Source organism: Schistocerca nitens, chromosome 1 (assembly GCF_023898315.1).
Source record: "Schistocerca nitens isolate TAMUIC-IGC-003100 chromosome 1, iqSchNite1.1, whole genome shotgun sequence".
Lineage (NCBI taxonomy): Eukaryota > Metazoa > Arthropoda > Insecta > Orthoptera > Acrididae > Schistocerca > Schistocerca nitens.
The window spans coordinates 412,715,962-412,737,509 of NC_064614.1; the positions used below are offsets into that span (position 1 = coordinate 412,715,962).

A 21,548-nucleotide genomic window follows, 5' to 3' on the forward strand; every position below is an offset into this window, starting at 1 on the left:
CAACCACGAGAATAAAAAGGGAAAGCCAGCCACTCTGCAACACATTAAAACCTCCACCCTAAAAGCACTAGTGGAGGACACAGAGTGACAAAGGACATGCACTAAACCTACATAGACATATGAAACCCGCTCTCATGGATAAAACATAAAACTAAAGCTGCTGTGGAGGCATTGTCGTCCAACACCGAAGGCAGGGTGCTGGGAAAGTTTAAAGTCTGCCGCAGAGCAGCTAAAAGCGGGCAGTCCAGCAAGAGGTGGACAATTGTCATTTGGGAGCCACAGTGACACTGAGGTGGGTCCTCACGACAGAGTAGGTAACCATGCGTTAGCCATATATGGACAATGTGGAGCCGGCAGAGGATAACTGATTCCCTGTGAGAGGCCTGCATGGAAGACTTCCACACATTCACAATCTCCTTAATGATACACAGTTCGTTGTGCATGCTGTTATGCCATTCCGTCTCCCAAAGCCAGAAAACCCTGAGGTGTAAGACAGAACACAGGTCAGCTTCGGAGATGCCTATCTCCAGAAGCGGTTTCCATGTCGCCTGTTTGGCCAGCCTGTCGGCAAGTTTGTTGCCGGGGATTCCGACGTGTCCTGGGATCCACACAAACACCACGGAACGGCGGGACTGTTCCAGGGCATAGATGGACTCCTGAATAGATGCTACCAGAGAGTGGCGAGGGTAGCACTGGTCAATAGCTTGTAGGCTGCTCAGTGAGTCAGTACACAGGAGAAATGACTCTCCAGGGCATGAGCTGATGTACTCAAGAGCACGACATTGGCCGCCAGCTCTGTAGTGAAAACACTGCAGCCAACTGACAAGGAGTGCTGCTCAATATGTTCTCCATGAACATATGCAAAGCCTACATGACCATCAGCTATTGAGCCGTCATTGTAAACCACTTCAGAGCCCCGGAACGTGTCAAGAATCGAGAGGAAGCGACGGAGAGTGGTGCTTGCAGGCATGACCGACATTTGGGCAATTCCCCGTGCACTGCATGTTTTTACACCACCACTTGTACCTTCCTGCAATGCTGTGGTCACATCTTCGGCAGATACCATATCAACTGCTTTCCTCCCTCTGCCACATAGCACTTCAAAAGAACCTTTCATTTCGAATTTTGTAATCATTTTCTCCAGACCATTAGCAGACAATGGAAAATGGCTTTTTTTACACCCTTGAGTGCCCGGAACTGCTGCAGAGCTACTGGTGCACAGTCACTGTTCTTGTGAAAGACCTATATTGGCTCCTTCGTAGAGAGTCATGTTGGACGTCTCAGACATAAACTGAGGAACAGCCATGTGCCATGCATCTGCTGGTGTGCGTATTCTGACACATTGCCATCTATTGGTAAAAATATCATCTTGACACTGAACTTCCATTAGACCAGCATTCATTCACCATTGTTTTCAGAAGGAATTTTTCACTCTGCAGCACAGGTGCACTGATAAGGAACTCTCAGGTTAAAAGTTTGTGCTTCACTGGGGCCTTTAGCTTCCACAGGCTCTACCAACTGAGCTACCAAAGCACAACCTGTCGTCACAGCTTTACTTCTGTCAGTACCTTACAGAAGTTCTCCTGCAAAACTTTTAGGACTAGTATTCCTGGAAGAAAGGGTATTGCGGAGACATGGCTTAGCCATAGCCTGGAGGAATGTTCCATAATGAATTTTTCCCAGGTTTGAGTTCCAGCCTGGTGCACAGTTTTAAACTGCCAGGAAGTTTCATATCTGCCCACACTCCACCACAGAGTGAAAAATTCATTCTGGAATCATCCTCCTAGCTGCAGCTACACCAGGTCTCTGCAATTCTGCAATATCCTTTCTTCCAACGTTGTCAGTGCTGCAAGTTCTGCAGGAGAGCTTCTGTGGAGTTTGAAAGGTAGGAGATAATGGGGTGGTGGAAGTAAAGCTGTAGGGGTGGGTTGTAGTTGTGCTTTGGTAACACAATTGGCAGAGAACTTGCCCAAAAAAGGCAAAGGTCCAGGTTTTGAGTCACTGTCCAACACACAGTTTTAATCTGCCAGGAATTTTCAGAGTTGTTTTGACTACTTTGTACATAACACATCGACACTGGCATCTGATTTGCAACACAATTACATCTTACTGTTAGAAAGGGTAAGATTTTTTTTTACTGTTAGCAGTGGCCTAGGTAAACAATTACGTTATTACTGTTTTCTTGATGGCTGATTACACTCAAGAGTTAGCTGACATACACTATGCGATCCAAAGTATCCGGACACCTGGCTGAAAATGACTTACAAGTTTGTGGCGCACTCCATCAGTAATGCTGGAATTCACCCTTAGCCTTAGCCTTGATGACAACTTCCACTCTCACATGCGTATGTTCAATCAGGTGCGGAAGGTTTCTTAGGGAATGGCAGCCCATTCTTCACCGAGTACTGCACTGAGGAGAGGTATCTATGTCAGTCGGTGAGGCCTGGCACGAAGTCAGCGTTCCAAAAAAATCCCAAAGGTGTTCTATAGGATTCAGGTCAAGACCCTGTGCAGGCCAGTCCATTACAGGGATGTTGTTGTCATGTAAGCACTCCGCTACAGGCCGCGCATTATGAACAGGTGCTCGATCGTGTTGAAAAATGCAGTTGCCATCCCTGAATTGCTCTTCAACAGTGGGAAGCAAGAAGGTGCTTAAAACATCAATGTAGGCCTGTGCTGTGATAGTGCCATGCAAAACAACAATGGGTGAAAGCCCCCTCCATGGAAAACACAACCGCACCGTAACACCACCACATCCGAATTTTACTGTTGGCACTACACATGCTGGCAGGTGACGTTCACCGGGCATTCGTCATACCTACACCCTGCCATCGGATCGCCACGCTGTGTACCTTAATTCGTAATTCGTCACTCCACAAAACATTTTCCAACTGTTCAATCATCCAATGTTTATGCTCCTTAAACCAAGCGAGGCGTCTTTTGGCAATTACCGGCGTGATGTGTGGCTTATGAGCAGCCACTCGACCATGAAATCCAAGTTTTCTCACCTCCTGCCTAACTGTCATAGTACTTGCAGTGGATCCTGATGCAATTTGGAATTCCTGTGTGATGGTCTGGATAGATGTCTGCCTATTACACATTACGACTCTTTTCAGCTGTCGGCGGTCTCTGTCAGTCAACAGATGAGGTCAGCCTGTACACTTGTGTGCTGTATATTTGTGTGTGTGTGTGTGTGTGTGTGTGTGTGTGTGTGTGTGCGAGAGAGAGAGAGAGAGAGAGAGAGAGAGAGAGAGAGAGAGAGAGAGAGCTATTTTTGACGAAGGCCTTACAGGCCAAAAGCTTTATTTGTGACAGTGTTTTTGTTGTGCCTACCGTGACTCAGCAACTCTGCTATATGGTGAGTGGCAACTTTCCTTTTCATTATATTGCTACATTCCATCCTGGATTTTCCACTGTTTGATGTTCGGAACTAATTAATATTCCACGTGTGTTATTAACTTTTTTAGCTTGCTATTCATATATTTTCCAGTACTTTTAAAGAAACAGGAGATTGCTGTATTGGACAAAAAGTTTATCACTGTGTTTCTCACCAGCTTTGAAAATAGGAATTACTTGAGGTTGTTTTTGACAGCCCTGGAAATATGCCATATTGTAATGAACATCTGCACATATAATACAGGATACTGTTAATTATAATTTGGAAGGAGAACTGTAAGATCCTGATGGGTATCAGTAACTTTTGAGAACATTTCTTGTGGAGAACTGTGATTTGTCTTAGTCCTTTAAAATGAACATAAATGGTCTCAACTGCAAAAAACCTTTATTTTTGTGGTTACCAGTTTCGGTCAGTTACTGATCATCTTCAGACCCCATACACATGTTGGTAGGTGATGGCAGTGAAAGCAGCAGGTATTACGAAATACACAAACGTCAACTGCTAAGTTCAGTGCAGCTGTTGCTTAAATATGTGATATTCTGCCCACTGCACACTGAATTACATCAGTGATAGCCAATCAGGCGTACAGGACATAAAACAGTTCTTACAATACAGTATATATACAGAATGATTAGACAAAAGCTAATAAATGAAGAAATAGGTGTCTTACATCATATAAAAAAGAGATAATCAATCATAATCAGTTATGAGAACACCTACAGGGATTTATCGCAAGCTCATAGACTGTATGGCAGCAAAGATAGTGGCTAAGCAATGTTAATGGTTCCCATGGAGACGGCGTGGTCATATCGACACACCATTCAGCAGAAGAGGATTTCAGAGTTGCAACTGTGGATGTCAAATAGGTACTGGTGACATGTAGAAATGCAGGTCCGGTATTGCATACTGCTCCTCATCATAGTGGTAGTGGAAACACTACTCAACTCATGGCATTGTTTACCATCAAAGCAGTGTGGAGGTGTCAATGAGCATGTTTCACAGACAAAGATTTCAAAGTTGCAACAACTACTAGTTGTTACAAAATACTGGCATGCAAGTAAGACAACTGTTGTATTATGTGTCAGATAACCTAGATGACACTGACCAAGTAACCAACAAGATGACAAGTAAAGTAGGATACAATACTTACAACATGAAAAAATATCAGTTACATCAAAAGAACTATGCCACAAAATCTCATTGAGACACTGAGGTAGTTAAAGACAAAAAGCATAAAACAACTGAAGTTTAAAAGAACTGTGAACATAGTTGTTTACAATTATTCCATAAAACAGGCATACACTATGTCAGATATATAGAAATACAGATTACACTGCTACAATATAATACACCAAGGATATGTCTACGTAGACATAAATGTAAAACAAACATGTATGCAGTCAAAAGTTAAAAGATATTGTGACTGTAGTTGTCTACAGTCACAAAAAGTCCATAAAATCACAATGAATATGACATTACAATTATTATTTGGAGAAATAAATGCAAAAAGAAGTAAAACAGCATTCTTTAGTTAAACCAGCGCAAAATCATCATATTACATTAAGGGAGGCACTGCACACAAAATGGGCCTATCGAGATATTCACGAATAAAAAATAAGAACATAAGCAGCCAAGAGTTTAAAATAAAGTGCACAAAAATTATTATAAACATGAAATGAAGCCATAGAAAATAAAGAAAGAACAAAAGAGAAATGGAAGAGCAGGAATATTCTATATTAATTCTTCAGAAAGATCATAGAAATATTGTTCTCTGAAGTCTAACAGCTCGCCGAGTGTGGATGAAGGTATTTGTAGTGAGCATAAATTTCTCTCTCTTCTAATGCGTTATGTAACAATCCCTTAGGTGTATTGTGAAGTTATTTGTTATGTTTCCTCTTCAGTGATTGTGACGTGTTAGGTGTTCGACAAATACTGATTTATTACAAGATGTACATGTAGCGTTTTCCTTACACCAAGTAGTGAAGTTCCTATTTGTCTGGCCAATGTACTCTTTGTCACAATACTTACACAATATTTTATGAACACCAGGACTGAGGTAGGTATTATTGCAGCTTACAATTGTAAGTTTCAGCCTATTCTGCAAAACGTTGTTAGTTGTAAACACTATTTTCAGATCAGTATTCTTGAACATGTTATTAATTTTGCTGGGTTTTTTATTCCTTGTCGAGTGCTTGGTTCGTAGTTCTTTAATAGTCTTTACTATCTCAGCACTGATAACATGGTCAAATAAACATTGGTAATACAGCTTGCATCCCACTGGCTGCTGATTTCCATTAACACTTCAAATGAATTCGGAATTTTGAATAAGGACTACTATCAGCTGTGAATGGAGTAATGACAATGAAAATTTGTGCCAGACCAGGACTCTAACCCAGATTTCCAGCTTATTGAGTGTGGTCGCCTTACCATTTGGCTATCCGTGCAAGACTCACGTCAACCAAGCGTCTATGACCTGTACTCATACATCCATTACGTGGACTCCCGTACAGGTCAGACACTGTACTTTAAAGTCACTTGCCCGGTGTTGACAGATAAATATGATACTGCAGTGCCTGTGCTGTTCTGATTATGATGCAAAGTAGCTGATGGTAGTCCTTATTCACAACTGAGAATTGATTTGATGCGTTTTGTAATGGCTGTGATTGCCACAGAGTCCGTTCCTTTCAACATGCATGCATGTCCGAAGGAATTTTGCTTCATAATCAAAATATCACAGGCACTGCAATATCAGATTTCCATTAAAGTTCATTTGAATTAAATTTCTTTCAAAAGAAGTAGCTCTTCAACATATTTGTTGTTTTGTTTGGCTCTAATCCTTTTGTTGCTATGGTGAGGCAATATAATATCTGCATTGTTATTTTAACCATACTGGATATCATGAACTCTGGAGCTGGTTGCACTATTCATCAACAAATATTCACATTGGTTTTCCTGTTTTTGCTCATGTCCTACACAGCTTTTACATGTAGAATTTTTATTCACAATTATGCTTTTTTTTTTTTTTTAAGTAATCTTTCATAAAATTCTTGTAAATGTTTTACAGTGAGAGTGATTTTTTCTAGATAGGCACTGAATTTTGCATCTGAATCTTCTGTTTCATAGACAACAGATCAATCATCACTGCGAAATAATGAGTTAATGTGGTTGATATTATTCATTAAACAGAACTCGTGTTGAGCAACAAGAACAATCACTGGTTATATGTGATAGTATGCAGATCAAGAAATGAACAAATAAAATGTACATGTAGAAAAAAATTGGTGCATTTAGAATTACATTAACATGTCGTCAGATAACGGTCTGCCCATCATCAAAGTTACTTGTGTCAACGGATTCCTGATTTTGGCCCTTTATCGTCACTACAATGATTTTCCAGTCATCTTTGCTCCTCTTATATATTTACTACCTCATTGTGTGCCTGTAATGTCACCTAGTGGCTTGTAGTCATGCGATAACCACTGTTCAATGATTTTGCTCAACAATATACGCAGCCATGGACTAAATTATGGTAGAACTTACGAAAAAGAAATTACTCCTTTGGCATTTTCTGTGATTTTACCAATGCTTTTGCTTGTGTGGATCGCAACTCTCCTAGGAAAACAAGCAGCACTTGTGACCTATGCACATTAACTGGGGCACTGTCATGGAGGAAAAACACACCTCTGATAGCTTCCTATGATGCTCCATATTGACAATCTCTGATAACCTCATAAGGAGATTTTGGTAGTATGTTCCTGTGATGGTTTGTCCTTTACAGGTATTATATTTTAGCATCACACTGTGGCAGTATAAAAAAACACTCTGCATAAACTTATCCACATGTAGCTAGGTCTCAACATTTTTCAGTGATAGTGAATCCACAGGTTCCCACCACTTGATTTTCTTTGCCTCAGGTTTGTAGGGATGACCTCAGCACTTTTACATCGTGATTACATAGCTAAAAGAAGTCATCTAGATTGACCTGACACAGCGATAATATTACTACTGCTGACTTGGTTTGGTGGGCTTTTGGAACCTGTGAGCAGTTGCAAGACACAGTGAAAAACTGATCTATGACAGATTTTCACTTTTTCAACTATCACCTCGATTGTGATAGTTGATCACCAGGACCTCCAGTTCTCTTGCAATCCTTATTTTGTATCTACACCTCCTAGCTAGTTAGTTAGTTAGTGTGGATGGATATGTGTGTGTGTGTGTGCGCGCGAGTGTATACCCGTCCTTTTTTCCCCCTAAGGTAAGTCTTTCCGCTCCCGGGATTGGAATGACTCCTTACCCTCTCCCTTAAAACCCACATCCTTTCGTCTTTCCCTCTCCTTCCCTCTTTCCTGATGAGGCAACAGTTTGTTGCGAAAGCTTGAATTTTGTGTGTATGTTTGTGTTTGTTTGTGTGTCTATCGACGTGCCAGCGCTTTCGTTTGGTAAGTCACATCATCTTTGTTTTTAGATATATTTTTTCCCACGTGGAATGTTTCCTTCTATTATATATGATGTGACTTACCAAATGAAAGTGCTGGCAGGTCGACAGACACACAAACAAACACAAACATACACACAAAATTCAAGCTTTCGCAACAAACTGTTGCCTCATCAGGAAAGAGGGAAGGAGAGGGAAAGACGAAAGGATGTGGGTTTTAAGGGAGAGGGTAAGGAGTCATTCCAATCCCGGGAGCGGAAAGACTTACCTTAGGGGGAATAACAATACAGAGTTAGAGAGCCGGTCGTAGTGGCTGTGCGGTTCTGGGCGCTACAGTCTGGAACCGAGCGACCGCTACGATAGCAGGTTCGAATCCTGCTTCGGGCATGGATGTGTGTGATGTCCTTAGGTTAGTTAGGTCTAAGTAGTTCTAAGTTCTAGGGGTCTGATGACCTCAGCTGCTAAATCCCATAGTGCGCAGAGCCATTTGAACCATTCAATACAGAGTTAAAGATTAATATTTCTATTATTTACCCCATTTCCTTAAATGGCACAAAATGCATATACTATATTTATTTATTCCTATTCAAGAATTCATCTATGGTATAGAAGGAGTTGTCAAGGAGATATGGTTTCAATTTATTTTTGAAGCTATTACTGCTGTCTGTCAGACACCTTATTTCATCTGGTAATTTGTTGAAAATTTTTATAGAAGCATATTTTACCCCTTTCTGCGGCGAAGATAGGTTGAGCAAAGGATAGTGTAAGTCTTTCTTTTTTCTGGTATTACAATCATGAATGTCACTGTTGTTTTTAAACTGGTCAATGTTGTTGAGAACAAATTTCATTAGTGAGTAGATGTATTGTAACACTGTTGTAAGAATTCCCAATCTTTTAATAAGATGCCTACAAGATGTGCGACTATAAACCCCACACATTATTCTAACCACTTTCTTTTGAGCTGTGAGTACTTTTTATCTAAATGTTGAGTTACCCCAAAATATTATTCCGTATGACATCAGAGAGTGAAAGTATGCAAATTATGTTAGCTTACTAATTTCTATATCCTCAAAATTGGCAATTTTTCTGATCGCAAAAGTTGCTGAACCTAGTTGCTTTAGGAGATCCAAAATATGAATTTTCCAATTAAGATTCTCATCTATATGTACACCCAAAAACTTAGCATGCTCTACCCTCTCTACTGACTTCAGTTGATGTGTTATATTTATTGAAGGAACAGTACTTTTTCCATTGGAAAATTGGATGCACTGTGTTTTTTCAAAGTTTAGAGCAAGCCCATTTGCAGAAAACCAATTAATGACTGTTCAAAAGACCTTAATTGTACCATTTTCAATTGGACTTTCTTTTACTGGATTAATAATGATGCTTTTATCATCAACAAACAGTGTCATTTCAGCTTCCTGTTTCAGATAGGAAGGGAGGTCGTTCACATATATCAAGAACAGAAAGGGACCCATGATTGAACCCTGTGGAACACCTAATGTAATTTCAACCCAGTTAGATGAAGTGGCAAACTTATTTAAATCATTTTACCTATGTAAGGAAACTTTTTGCTTCCTGTTCTGTAGGTATGACTTAAACCACTCATATGCTATTCCATTTATACTATATAATTATAATTTATGTAACATAATGTGATGGTTTACACAATCACATGCTTTGCACAAGTCACAGAAAATTCCTATTGGTTGACATTTTACTATTTAAAGACTCTATTATGCGGACAGTGAAATTGTATATTGCTGTCTCAGTGGAACAGCATTTTTGAAAACTGAAGTGTGATTTACTAAGTATCCCATTACTGTTGAGATGGCTAACCACTCTTGAGTACATTACTTTCTCGAAGATTTTTGAGAATGCTGTAAGCAAGGATACTGGCCGATAATTATTGACATCTGTGGTGTCCCCCTTTTTGTAGAGAGGCCTGACAATGGCATATTTTAACCTGTCTGGAAAAATACCTTGAGTTAGTGATGCATTACATATGCGACTTAGAACATCAGTTGTAATTGCTCCACATTGTTTTAATATCTTATTGGAGATGTCATCTACTCCAACGTAACATTTATTTTTCAAAGATTTAATAATTTTACTTATTTCACAAGAGGTTGTTAGGTGAAACTTAATCTGACAATTTTTTTTTTTTTTTTTTTTTAACCATACTCTTCCGTGCACTGCCTAGCTTTTTCTTTTGAACTGTTCTCACCAATTTTTTCTCCTACATTTAAGAAATGGTTGTTAAATACATTAGCTACTTGTGTACTGTTGGTTAGGGTGGTCTCGTTCACTTTAACAGTAATACTACCTACCCCAGTGGTTACTTTTCCTGTCTCCCTTCTAACAACATTCCATATTGATTTGATTTTATTGCCGGAGTTGTTAATGTCTTCTCTAACATACATATTTCTTGATTTCCTTACAACTTTTCTCAGTATGTTACATTAATTTTTATAGTGTATAACTACTTCTGGATCTTTACTAGTTCTTGCTGTCTCATATAGTTTTCTATTTATTTCTGAATACACTTTAATACCTATAGTAATCCAAGGTTTCTTTGAAAAGTGTGTGGTGTTACAATAAGTAATTTTCTTTGGGAAACAATGTTCAAAGAGGGATATAAATTTATCACGAAATGTGTTGCACTTATCATTGGCATTTGGCTCATTATATACATCTCCCCAATTAACATTTCTTAAGCTTTCTCTGAAGTGCTGTGTAGATACCAAGTTGAGCGACCTCACACTTTTACTTAATGGTTTCTGAACTGTATACCCTGTTAGGTTTCATAAGTTAATCAGTTGTGCATCATGGTCTGACAATCCATTTACCATAGGGAAAGCATGTGTTTGTTTTACATCCTCTTTCTGTGCAAATACATTATCTGTTAGCATGCTACTGTCTTGAGCTATACATGTAGGGAAACTGATCACTGATTCGAAGTCATGCGTTGTTAATAACACATCTAATTCACTTTTCCTATCAGAATTACTTAGAAAATTTACATTGAAATCACTACAGATTAATAACAACTTCTTTTTGTCTGACAGACAGCATAATAGGGAGTCAAACTTTTTTATGAGCAGCTCCCAGTCTCCTAATGGGGACCTGTACACTGTTGCTAATATCTATACTACATTATCTAGCTGAAGTTCACATGCACAAACCTCAAAGTGCTGATCAACACAAAATTTGCTTACTTCTACAGTTTTGCATTTATACTGTTGTTTATGAAAATGGCAACTCCTCCTTTGTCCATCCTAGTGTAAGACGCTAAATTATTGTTCAGACAGACAGAGTATACCAATCTCATTTTTATTTTTGAGATCATCTAAACACACTAATAGCTCATCTACTTTATTTTTTATTCCTCTGATATTTTGATGAAGTATGTTGATACTGCCCTTAGCTTTACCCCTATTAACTATATGTGAAGTTTCTTTTATTCTATTTATCTTGATTGTCATCTGTCTGGACTTTGACTTTAACCTAAAAAAACCTGTCTGCCTGGACCCATTAACCACAGGGATCACCCCTTGTGTGACTGTGGACCCCCTTACAGTTTCTGGTAAAAGAGAAACTAATTTACTTTTCCCCATCCTATTCAGGTGCAGGCCATGTGTAGTGTATCCTCACCTACCAATAGCATTTACTGGAACAACACTTATGTGAGATTTTGCCGATGTCTGGAGCATCCTGTTAAGCTCAGTGTTAACACACCTTACAGCAGTGTTTACCCAGGGCTGATCATGGCGCTGAAAGACCGCCACAAACCCCACATTTGTGTGCTCAGTTTCTGCTCCTATTTTATTCAGGTGACTCCTAATACTGTCTCTTAGATTCATAGCCAGGCTGTTTCCAGCTCCCCCAACTATAATTACCTGATCTTCCTTCTCAAATTCCCTGCATAGCTGACCTAAGTTTTCTGTCACCTGGCTAATGCTAGCACTTGGTTTCACAAAACTTGTGACCTGGTACCCTGCATCTAATTTCTCCTGAAGCTGCTGGCCCACTCGCCTCCCATGACTGCTGCCTATAAGCACAATTATTCTTTTCCTGTTCTGATTTGATCCCAACCTGTCTTTTTTCTTTAAGTTAATATTCTGCTTCAACCTACTTTCAACTACATCTGGATGAGGCTCTTCCTCAACTTCAGATAGCAAGCCAAACTGATTTACTAATTGAATTTCTGGAGTTTTTTCACCTGTTTCCTTTTTCGCCCTTTGCTTGCTACCTTTTCCCAGTTCCCAGTCTCTTTTTACTCCCTTAACCTATGTAATTCCAAGTTCGCGTTTTCTAATTCAGCCTTAAGGGCACAAATTTTTGCCTCCTGTTCTGTGATTTTTCTGTCCTTTCTACATAACCTGCACTGCCATGGAAGAGCCTCATTTTCTACCCTCGTTTCCTTGCTGCTACATTCGCCCCAATGAAACCATAACTTACAGTCTACACAGAATACCCCCTCTTTCAAAATTCTACGGCAGCCACCACATTTGTCACACATGGTTTGATAGTCAAACTTAACACAAAAGCAGAGAATGAGTAGGCACAAGACCACAGTAGTTTCGTAACCTGTAGCCTACTAATCCGTAAATAAACACTAATGTAAACAAACTTTTAAACTTACTTCCGAAAGTTTTAACTACATAAACTCTGTACGACTGGCACGAATTAATTTGACTTCGAAGCGATAACTCTAGTCAAGAACGAAAATCTACAGTTGCGCGAAATTTACACTGAGAAAACGTAAACAAAACTAGCTACTACCGGCCTTTTACGAAATACTTCCTTTTCAACCTAAATACGGCCAGAAAAGCGAAACCTTCAATAGATAGCCTAGAGAAGAAGTATATACACTAGTCTAAAATGCAATATTAACTAAATTAGCTCTTGTTTCAATATTAATCACTTTACTTAGCGAGAGCTTCATATATGCGCGTCTGCCTAGCTCCAGAGATGATATCCACTTCCATGTGACTGTGTAAACTTGCACCATTCAACATGGGTTATTGTGAGTTTTTCTCCTTCAAATGCAGAAAGACAATTATCATACAATATTCTACTTTAAAAAGGGCTTCACCATTCATTTTTGTTCCTCTAGGTTCTGCTACTGGCATGCTACAGTACTGTGGCACAAGGTTTTCAGTGTGTACAAGACATTTGCCTGCAAAAAATTACATTACATAATTTTATTTTTTCAAATTGATAATTGAAACTGTACAACAACCCTTCATACTTTCCACACTACATCAAGTGAGTGCTTCAGTTTCTGTAATACTAAGAAGATGAATGCAGTCAGATGTGTCTAGTTACACATTACACACATACACACAGGTGCTGTGCATTAGGATGTGATTTTTTGTGATTATATATTTTCTCTAATTGTTCACAGAAACTAACGCTGCTATATCCATGCCATTGCAATCAAATACCATCATTTGGCATGTGCTCCTTCTGGTATGCAGCCTTACCTTGGTTCTGGTATATTTCATTCAATTTTATTCTTTCACCACACCCTTCTTTGTGCATGCTGATAGGACTGTACATTTGCTTCATATGTGCAACACAATGCATGGTGAGATAACTAGTACATAAAATATTTGCATTATCACTGCTGTAATTTTAGTCACCATCAAAAGCCTATGTACAGAGGTTCTCATTGAAAGTAATTCATTATCTTAGCTGTGCCAGTCAGGTTAACTTCCTTATGCCATTTGCCAATGAAATAAGTAAACCATGTTTTGCAGATTTCCTTGTTTAATAATTGGTGTGTCATGCACCTGTAGTGTCAAAAAAAACTTCAATGCAAGGAAATCTGAAGTGGGCAGATAATTAAATGAAATGTCATCTCTTGTAAAAATCAGATGCCCATCTGAACTGAACTAAAGACACACCCAGTGAGTGTATGAGTGTCAATTATCTCAACCAATAAGTAAATGATCTTCAAGCATATGTATCTCACATTGTAACAGTGTAGGATGGGCACAACCAACAATTCTTTTCTAAAAAGAGGTTAATGAACTTCCTCTTGTCTTTGGATACAGCCCTAGTGGTTACAGCCTCTGTGTTATCTGTCAACAACAAAAGCATTTCCTTTGCCAGAAAACACTCCTATATATTACCTACAAACCTTTTGTTTGAGCACATGATGGACACATGCTATTTTGGTAATATTATCATAAATTTATCTTTTCCCTTTACCATTTTGCTGAGGTTGCAGTTTTGAGAAGTATAGGGCTCCAAATCCCCCCTCCTACTTTCCATGTCAGTATTTACTTATGCACAAAAGAATGCCAATGTAAACTGGATATGAAGAGAAACCTCTTTCAGAGACACAACACACTGAAAATTCTGAAATAAATACATAGTAAACACAGTATGATGGGAATTGGCAAGTAAGGAATACTTAACAGAAACAATTTTTATGATTGAAAACAATGACATACTTCCATGAGCTTGGCTGCACAAGTTGCATCTCTGAAGAAGAAATCTGGTGGGAAGTCACGTGGAGGAGGTTGGCTGTGCCCATAGCCTGGAGGATCCCATGCTATAATAGTGTATTTTGACTGGCTTAAGCCACCCTCTACTTGCGGCTTAAAATCAGTCCAAATGGAACCTGCAATGTTTTTTAAGACAAATTACATTGTTACACATATAAACATCATTATGCCTTAGATAAGCTCTTAGACTAGCCTCTGCCCCCTCCTTACTTATGACGCGTAGCAATCTGATTATAGGGCGACAATTCAACATTAACCACTGACCATTTACAGTGGAATAAGTTTAATCACTAAATACAAGATTGATGACAAACACATTGTTACATACTAATTCTTACAATTTAATGGTACTTCTTTTCCTAAAAACTTATCAATGCGGTTTATTTAATCACTGTTACTTGTTGAATGATTTTTCAACAACTGATCATCAATTGTAACTTTAAATTTATGTATTTTGAGGCATTGACCAAGCTGATTTTGGAACATATTAAAAAAGTTTAAATATTTTATTTATGTGAGTGTTTGGGCCCCCACAACCTGTTACGTGGGACAGTAATTTGCCTCTAGTGTTGTGATGGTGTATGTTATATCAGTTGTCAAACTCATTTTAGTTGCAAATGAGGTTTCCACATAAGACAGACCACTTGAGCTATTCTCTTAAACATGCGGGTAATACGTTACTCCAATTTTAAACAATGGAAACACCAGGTTGGAATATCAACAATGCACAAAAAGATAGGTTGTTACTTACAGTACAAATGGCACATTAAGTTGGAGACAGACACAATTAAAAGATATAAGATTTTGCTAACAACCTTCATGAGAACAAGAACCCACTACTCATTCACACAGACATGCACACCTTATGCACACAAAACTACCAACTCTGGCAGCTCAGATTCTGTTCAGAGCTGCCAGAGTTGGTGCTCATGTGTGCATGAGATGTGCTTGCTTGTGCGAATGAGTGGTGCGTGTTCCTCTTTCTAGCTCTCACAAAGGCTGTGGCCAAAAGCTTATGTGTAAGTATCTTTCAATTGTACCTGTCTGCCACTTTTAATTTTTACGATAAATAGCAATGTATCTTTTCCTACATTGTTTCTTCCATTTTAATTTGAAGTCAACACGAAAGCCTAACAGTTTTACTTATTTACTTTGTACATCATCTAGGTACTACTAGACTTAATTCCTGTGTTTCAACAGAATTACACAGATAATCAATTCACTGCTACTTGAATTTTTCCAGTTTTCTGATTGTACTCTATGGTGTTATCGCATGTGTTATGCAATGTCGTGTTGCCTGCATAACTTACTACAGAAGTAGCTTCTACATGCAAATATAAATAAGTAAATAATTAATTGCAAATATCAAAATTTCCTTCAGGAAAGAGCATCTACTTTTAACAGTAATGAACTGTCTCCAGTTGTTTGAACAGGACTTTATTACAGCTGAAGATAGGTTGTGTATGCCATAAAATTTGTTTTGCAAGTAGAATGTTTGTAGGTATACAGTCACTTCACTGAATTCACAAAATACAGTAGGTGCCAAATCCTTATTTCCAAATGCATTTAGGACCTGGCTAGCAACTTCTGTAACAGAAGCAGTTTTACTTTTACTGGTTTAGAACCCAAACTGTTTGCTGGAGAGGAGATCATGCTGTGGCGTAGAGCGCCATAAATATCAATATTTGTTCTGTGCGTAAGTGTGCTATCTTTGAGGAGAGGGCTTTGGGCAGGATGTTGGACGCTAACGGCAGTTAGCCTCCGGACTTGTATCTGTGTAGAAGCTAAGTGTGAATAAATCTGTATCTGAGAGAATTCTAGTTGTTTACCTACAACTATTCTATATTCCCTCACTGGTGACCCCATGTAATACGCGTCCGAGTTACCGCCCGAAGGTTATTTACGCGCCTACCACGTCGGGTTTCTCCGCGATCGCGAGGGCCTTTGTTCAGCTCCAGACAATGGCCTTTCAGCATTCACCGCCGCCCGGATTCCAGCAACATCTCTCCAGCACTCCTGCCGTCGTAGTGGACATGCCGCAAGAATCTTCGGAATCCTTCAGCCAGAACATGCAGTGGAATTCATCGAGTACCGCCAGTTTCTTCCAACCGCCAACAGTCGTGGACTCTGGCTTTGTTAGGCTGGACCTTCCCACGTGTTCTCCACAGAGTGTTGGTCGGAACATTCCTACTCCTGTGTCGAACACACAATTCAATACAGTTTGTGGCGTCGAGCGAGGTTTTGCTACTTTGGAAAATCCAGTAGTAAATTGAAACTCGAATCAGTTCCCGCCACGTGTGTATCCTTCCGCGCCGGCTAGTCAACAGGTGTTCAATGCTCGCCAAACAGCAAATATCACACCGAGTGTGCATCCTAGTGGACGTGTGTGGGATCCTTGTGTTGCTTCTAATCAAGTCAACAATTCTGTGCTGGACAGTAATTACTCCGACATCTACAACCAGCCCCACCACTCACGGTCGAGTGAATACTGTGTGCATAACGGACATTCACCGGCGTACTTAAGCACTTGTGGCTTCTCTCCGAGCTACCACGTCAATGAGAATGCACATTTTGACTACAATCCTCACACTGTTCGAGCGTCCGTTGCTTCTCAGCCGCCCCCCTGGCGTCAAGTGAATTTCGTGATTCCCGCATTACGGGACGCCAATAATTCGGACTCGCAATCTTCTGCATGCTCTACTTCCGTCCGAAGTAATAGGCGCACCTCCGCAGTGACTCCAGTGCCGAATCTGCCGAAATTACCAGACTTCAAACCCGCTCACCCGGAGTTCTGGTTTAACCTGGTTGAGCAAACATTCAATGTCTGTGCTTTGGACGACGACGCACGCTTCGCCTGCCTCATGAACCATCTTCACGACCGCGTCGATTTAATTTACAATCTGATCAAAGCACCCCCCCCTAGCAGGGAAGTATGCTGTGGCGAAACAGACGATACTGGAGCGCGTCTCTAAAACCAGGAGAGAAAATGTGCGACAGCTCATCTACGAAGAGCGTCTCGGCGACAGGTCTCCGTCCCAGCTGTGGCGGTGCATCCGCCTTCTCGTCGATGGGCAAGTTGTGCCTGATGACACGCTCGCAGAAATCGGGACTGAAAAGCTGCCTTTGCCTGTCCAGACTGCAATCTCTGCGTATGAAGATAGGCCAGTAAATGAACATTTATGCGCCGCTGACAGAGCATACTCCGCCAGGCAACGTGAGCTCCGTGCACTGCATTCTGGACGTGACCGCACTAAGATGCTTTCTGACGCCACGCCCTTGTCTGGTGCTGCTAATAACAAGTTTGTTAAACTAGCCGCCCTGCCTGCACCTACAACTCCCCGCAACGACAGTGCATCGGCCTCTGTGGAAGACTCTGGGGCACATACTCAGTCACCTAGCAACTACCCACAGGAGCACAGGCCCGCCCAACCTTACTGTTTCTTCCACGCGAGATTCGGGGAGCCAGCTCGCAAATGCCAGTCACCGTATTCTTACCCAAACTCCAACCGCAGGTAGGCTACGGTGCCACCTCCTGCGATGTAAACAACGGGCACCATCCCACGTTGCACTCCGTTTCGTACAATAACAGTAAGTGTGGTCGAGTCTATGTTCGCGATTTACAATCAAGTGTATGTTTTCTGGTAGACACTGTCGCAGACGTCTCTTTGCTGCCGGTTCGCCTAGCAACCAATAAAGTGCAACCACACAAAACAGTACTTCGTGCAGTGAACTTGTCTACCCTACAGTGTTCGGGTTCCACTTTGTATACAGTGAAACTTTCGCCCGAGTGCAAGCTGGAGTGGACGTTTCTAGTGTCAACAATTGAAGAACCTATTCTTGGAATTGATTTCCTCAAGCACTGTCAGTTGTCACTAGATTTTGTGCAAAATACTGTGTTTTACCACCCCCCTTATCAAACATATTCCTTTCGCTTTGCCGAGTGACAGTTCGGTTAACACCAAACATGTGTGCTGTGCTAAGAAGTGTGTAAACCTATCCTTGGAGCTGCAATCTTGGACAAACAAGTGGCTAGTGGAGTGCGCCAAGTCTTCGAAGTTGCGGATGGAACGTACGGAAATGCTGCTGCATCTCCGCGACATACACCACGAGTTGGCCTCCACACAACAACGCCTCGTGGCACTACAAGCAGACGACTCGTCGGCTACAGACAAGGTCAGTCCATGCCAATCTGGTGTTCCCGCGCATGTTAACGACAATGTTGTGAACTCTGTAAACTGTGTCAGCACCCCCACGCCCACTCGTGCCTACAGCGCTCATAGCGGCACGGCCCGCTACCAAGAACCAGTGTACCAACCTCGCCCATGTTAACACGTGTGCGGCCTTTATGCAGCCTACGAGCGGGTGGCACACCTGTACTTCCGTGCCCTCAGCGCCACAGCTTGGCCCGTCCGCCACTGCCTGCTCCGCTTCACGGACATCTGACTGTCGTGCCGCGCCACGTATTGCAGTAGTCACTAATGGCACAGTTCATCGGTTACGTCTAACCGATGGGCCGCCCATATCGCAACGCCCACGCCGCCTCAAGCCGGTATTTATGAAAATTGCAAAAGAACAATTCGACGATCTGTTACAAAAGGGAATAATTGAACCTTCTTCCGGTTGCTGGGCTAGTCCTATCCTGTTTGACCAAAAGAAAGACGGTACTTGGCGTATGGTCGGAGACTATAGGCGTTTAAATGCCCGCACCATCATTGATAAATATCCGGTCCCACACATTGCAGACTTCAATCATGCGCTCGCAGGTGCAAAGTACTTCTCTGTTTTGGACTGTAAGCATGCATTTCATCAGATTCCTATGGCTCTGGAGGATATTGAAAAGACTGCCATAACCACTCCCTTCGGGCTGTTCCAATACAAATTTATGCCGTTTGGGTTGAAAAACGTCCCCCAAACGTGGCAGCGTTTCATCAATCGAACTTTATCCCATCTAGACTTTTGTTTCGTATACATGGACGACATATTGGTTTTTGCTTCTACTTTGGAACAGAGTGAGGAGCGTGTTCAAGTCGTGACAGATATTTTAGTAGCCGCTGGTATTGAACTGAACAATAAAAAGACTCAATTGCACCAGTCATCCGTCACATTCCTAAGTTATGTTGTGTCATCGGACAGTCTGACACCACCACAGGACAAGATCAAGCCTGTTCTCGAGATGCTACGCCCTCAGACCTATAGGGAATTACGCAGGTTCATCGGAACAGTTAATTATTACAGGAAACATTTGCCAGCCACTTCTGCGGTGCAGGCTCCTCTCACAGACGCTCTCCCTGGCCCACAAACTTCTGGCACCCGCCAGGTACCATGGACACCAGACATGGACAAGGCATTTAATGAACTCAAACAGCTGTTGGCCTCCGCTGTCACTATTGCTCACCCACGGGCGGACGCCACAATGTTTATCACTACTGACGCTAGTGACAATGCTATTGGTGCAGTACTGAGTCAGACATACAACGATGTTACGACCCCCCTGCAGTTTTTCTCAAAAAAGCTAAACAACGCGCAGAAGAAATACTCAGCATTCGACAGAGAATTACTTGCAGTTTACGAGGCCATAAGACACTTCAGAACTGATGTTGAGGGACGAGATTTCTATGTGCTCACTGATCACAAGCTGCAGGTTCCTGCCATAAAAAATCCTGCGGCTGATCCGCCCCCACGACGCTTTCGTCACATCGATTACATCTTGCAATTTACAAATGACATTCGCTACATCCGAGGAGCGGACAATGTGGTCGCTGATTTTCTCTCGTGTGTTGGTGTTGTCACAACCTTAATTGACTTAACGGACCTACCTCGGTTGCAATCGGCAGACCCCGATACCATGCAGTTAATTTCAGACCACAGCTCCTCTCTCCAACTGGTACGCTCTACTTTCCTTGGCATATCTGACTTAGTGTGGTGTGATGAATCGACTGGTACGTTGCGGCCATTCATTCCTAAGCCCCTTCAACACCAGGTCTTTGACAAACTACACACATTAGCACACCCCGGTGTCAAAGCTTCCACCCGTCTGGTAGCTGAACGGTTTGTCTGGAGAGACATGCGCCGTGACTGTCAGTCTTGGGCAAGGGCATGCATGGTGTGTCAACAGAACAAAGTTTCCAGGCACACTTCTCCACCCCTTGGCTGTTTTGCCCAACTGCCAGGCCGATTTCACCATGTTCATGTCAACGTCGTAGGCCCTTTGCCCCCCTCCGAGGGTTTCCGTTACTTGTTTACAGCTATTGACAGGATGACTCAGTGGGCTGAGGCTGTGCCTATTCCGAACACTACCTCTGAGACAGTAAGTCGAGCATTCTTAGATTCGTGGATCTCTAGATTTGGCTCACCTGTTTACCTCACCACTGACCAGGGGCGACAATTCGAGTCTTCAGTTTTCTCTGACTTATGTAAAATGTATGGTATTGTCAAAATTCATACTTCTGCATACCACCCCCAAAGCAATGGGCTTGTCGAGCGATGGCATCGCACCTTAAAGTCTGCCCTGCGTTGCCATGACTCACTATGGACAGAGGCACTGCCCTTCGTGCTTCTTGGCCTTCGTACGACTTTCAAGGAAGACCTCAAGGGTTCCGTAGCCGAGTTTGTGTATGGCCAACCTCTGGTTTTGCCTGGAGAATTAGTCACTCCGACCCCACTTCCACGGCCCTCAGAACTACCTTCACTTCTCGAGTGGGTGCGCTTGCACTGCAGCAAAATTCAGCCGCCACCTCCGGTTGCTCATACACCTCTGCACGTGTATGTACCGCGCACGCTAGACTCTTGTGAGTACGTGTTTCTCGGAGACGACTCAGTCAAAGCCCCGCTTCAGTCGCCCTACACAGGTCCTTACAAGGTCGTCAAACGCTCTGAGAATAACATGGATCTCCTCATAAAAGACTCTGTAACCACGGTCTCACTCAACCGAGTGAAACCAGCTTTCATTGAGCCTCAGGTAAACCTCCCTGATTCTGCCCCTATTTCTCCCACTCCTGCTTCGAGTGGCCATCCATCTTCCCACACCATGCATTCGGGTATTGATTCTCCACAGCGTGCTTCTCTGCCGAGCACTGCTTCTTCTCCGCGTTCATCTGAGTGGCCAATCTTTTCAGGGCTTCACTCCTCACAGACCTCGCAGTCGAACTGCCAACCACTCGGATTCTACCATTGTGTTACCATCTTCGTGTGACAGCTC

The 21,548-nt window shown here is 41.8% G+C and overlaps 1 protein-coding gene across 1 annotated transcript in view; it reads right to left on the reverse strand.

Annotated features, from left to right (window-relative positions):
• The window catches only part of LOC126249822 (valacyclovir hydrolase), a 51,066-nt gene that overhangs the window by 23,711 nt on the left and 5,807 nt on the right, over positions 1–21,548 (reverse strand). Inside the window, exon 3 of the mRNA XM_049951508.1 lies at positions 14,297–14,466. Within this exon, the coding sequence (XP_049807465.1) occupies positions 14,297–14,466 (170 nt within the window). The remainder of the gene's footprint in view (positions 1–14,296; positions 14,467–21,548) is intronic.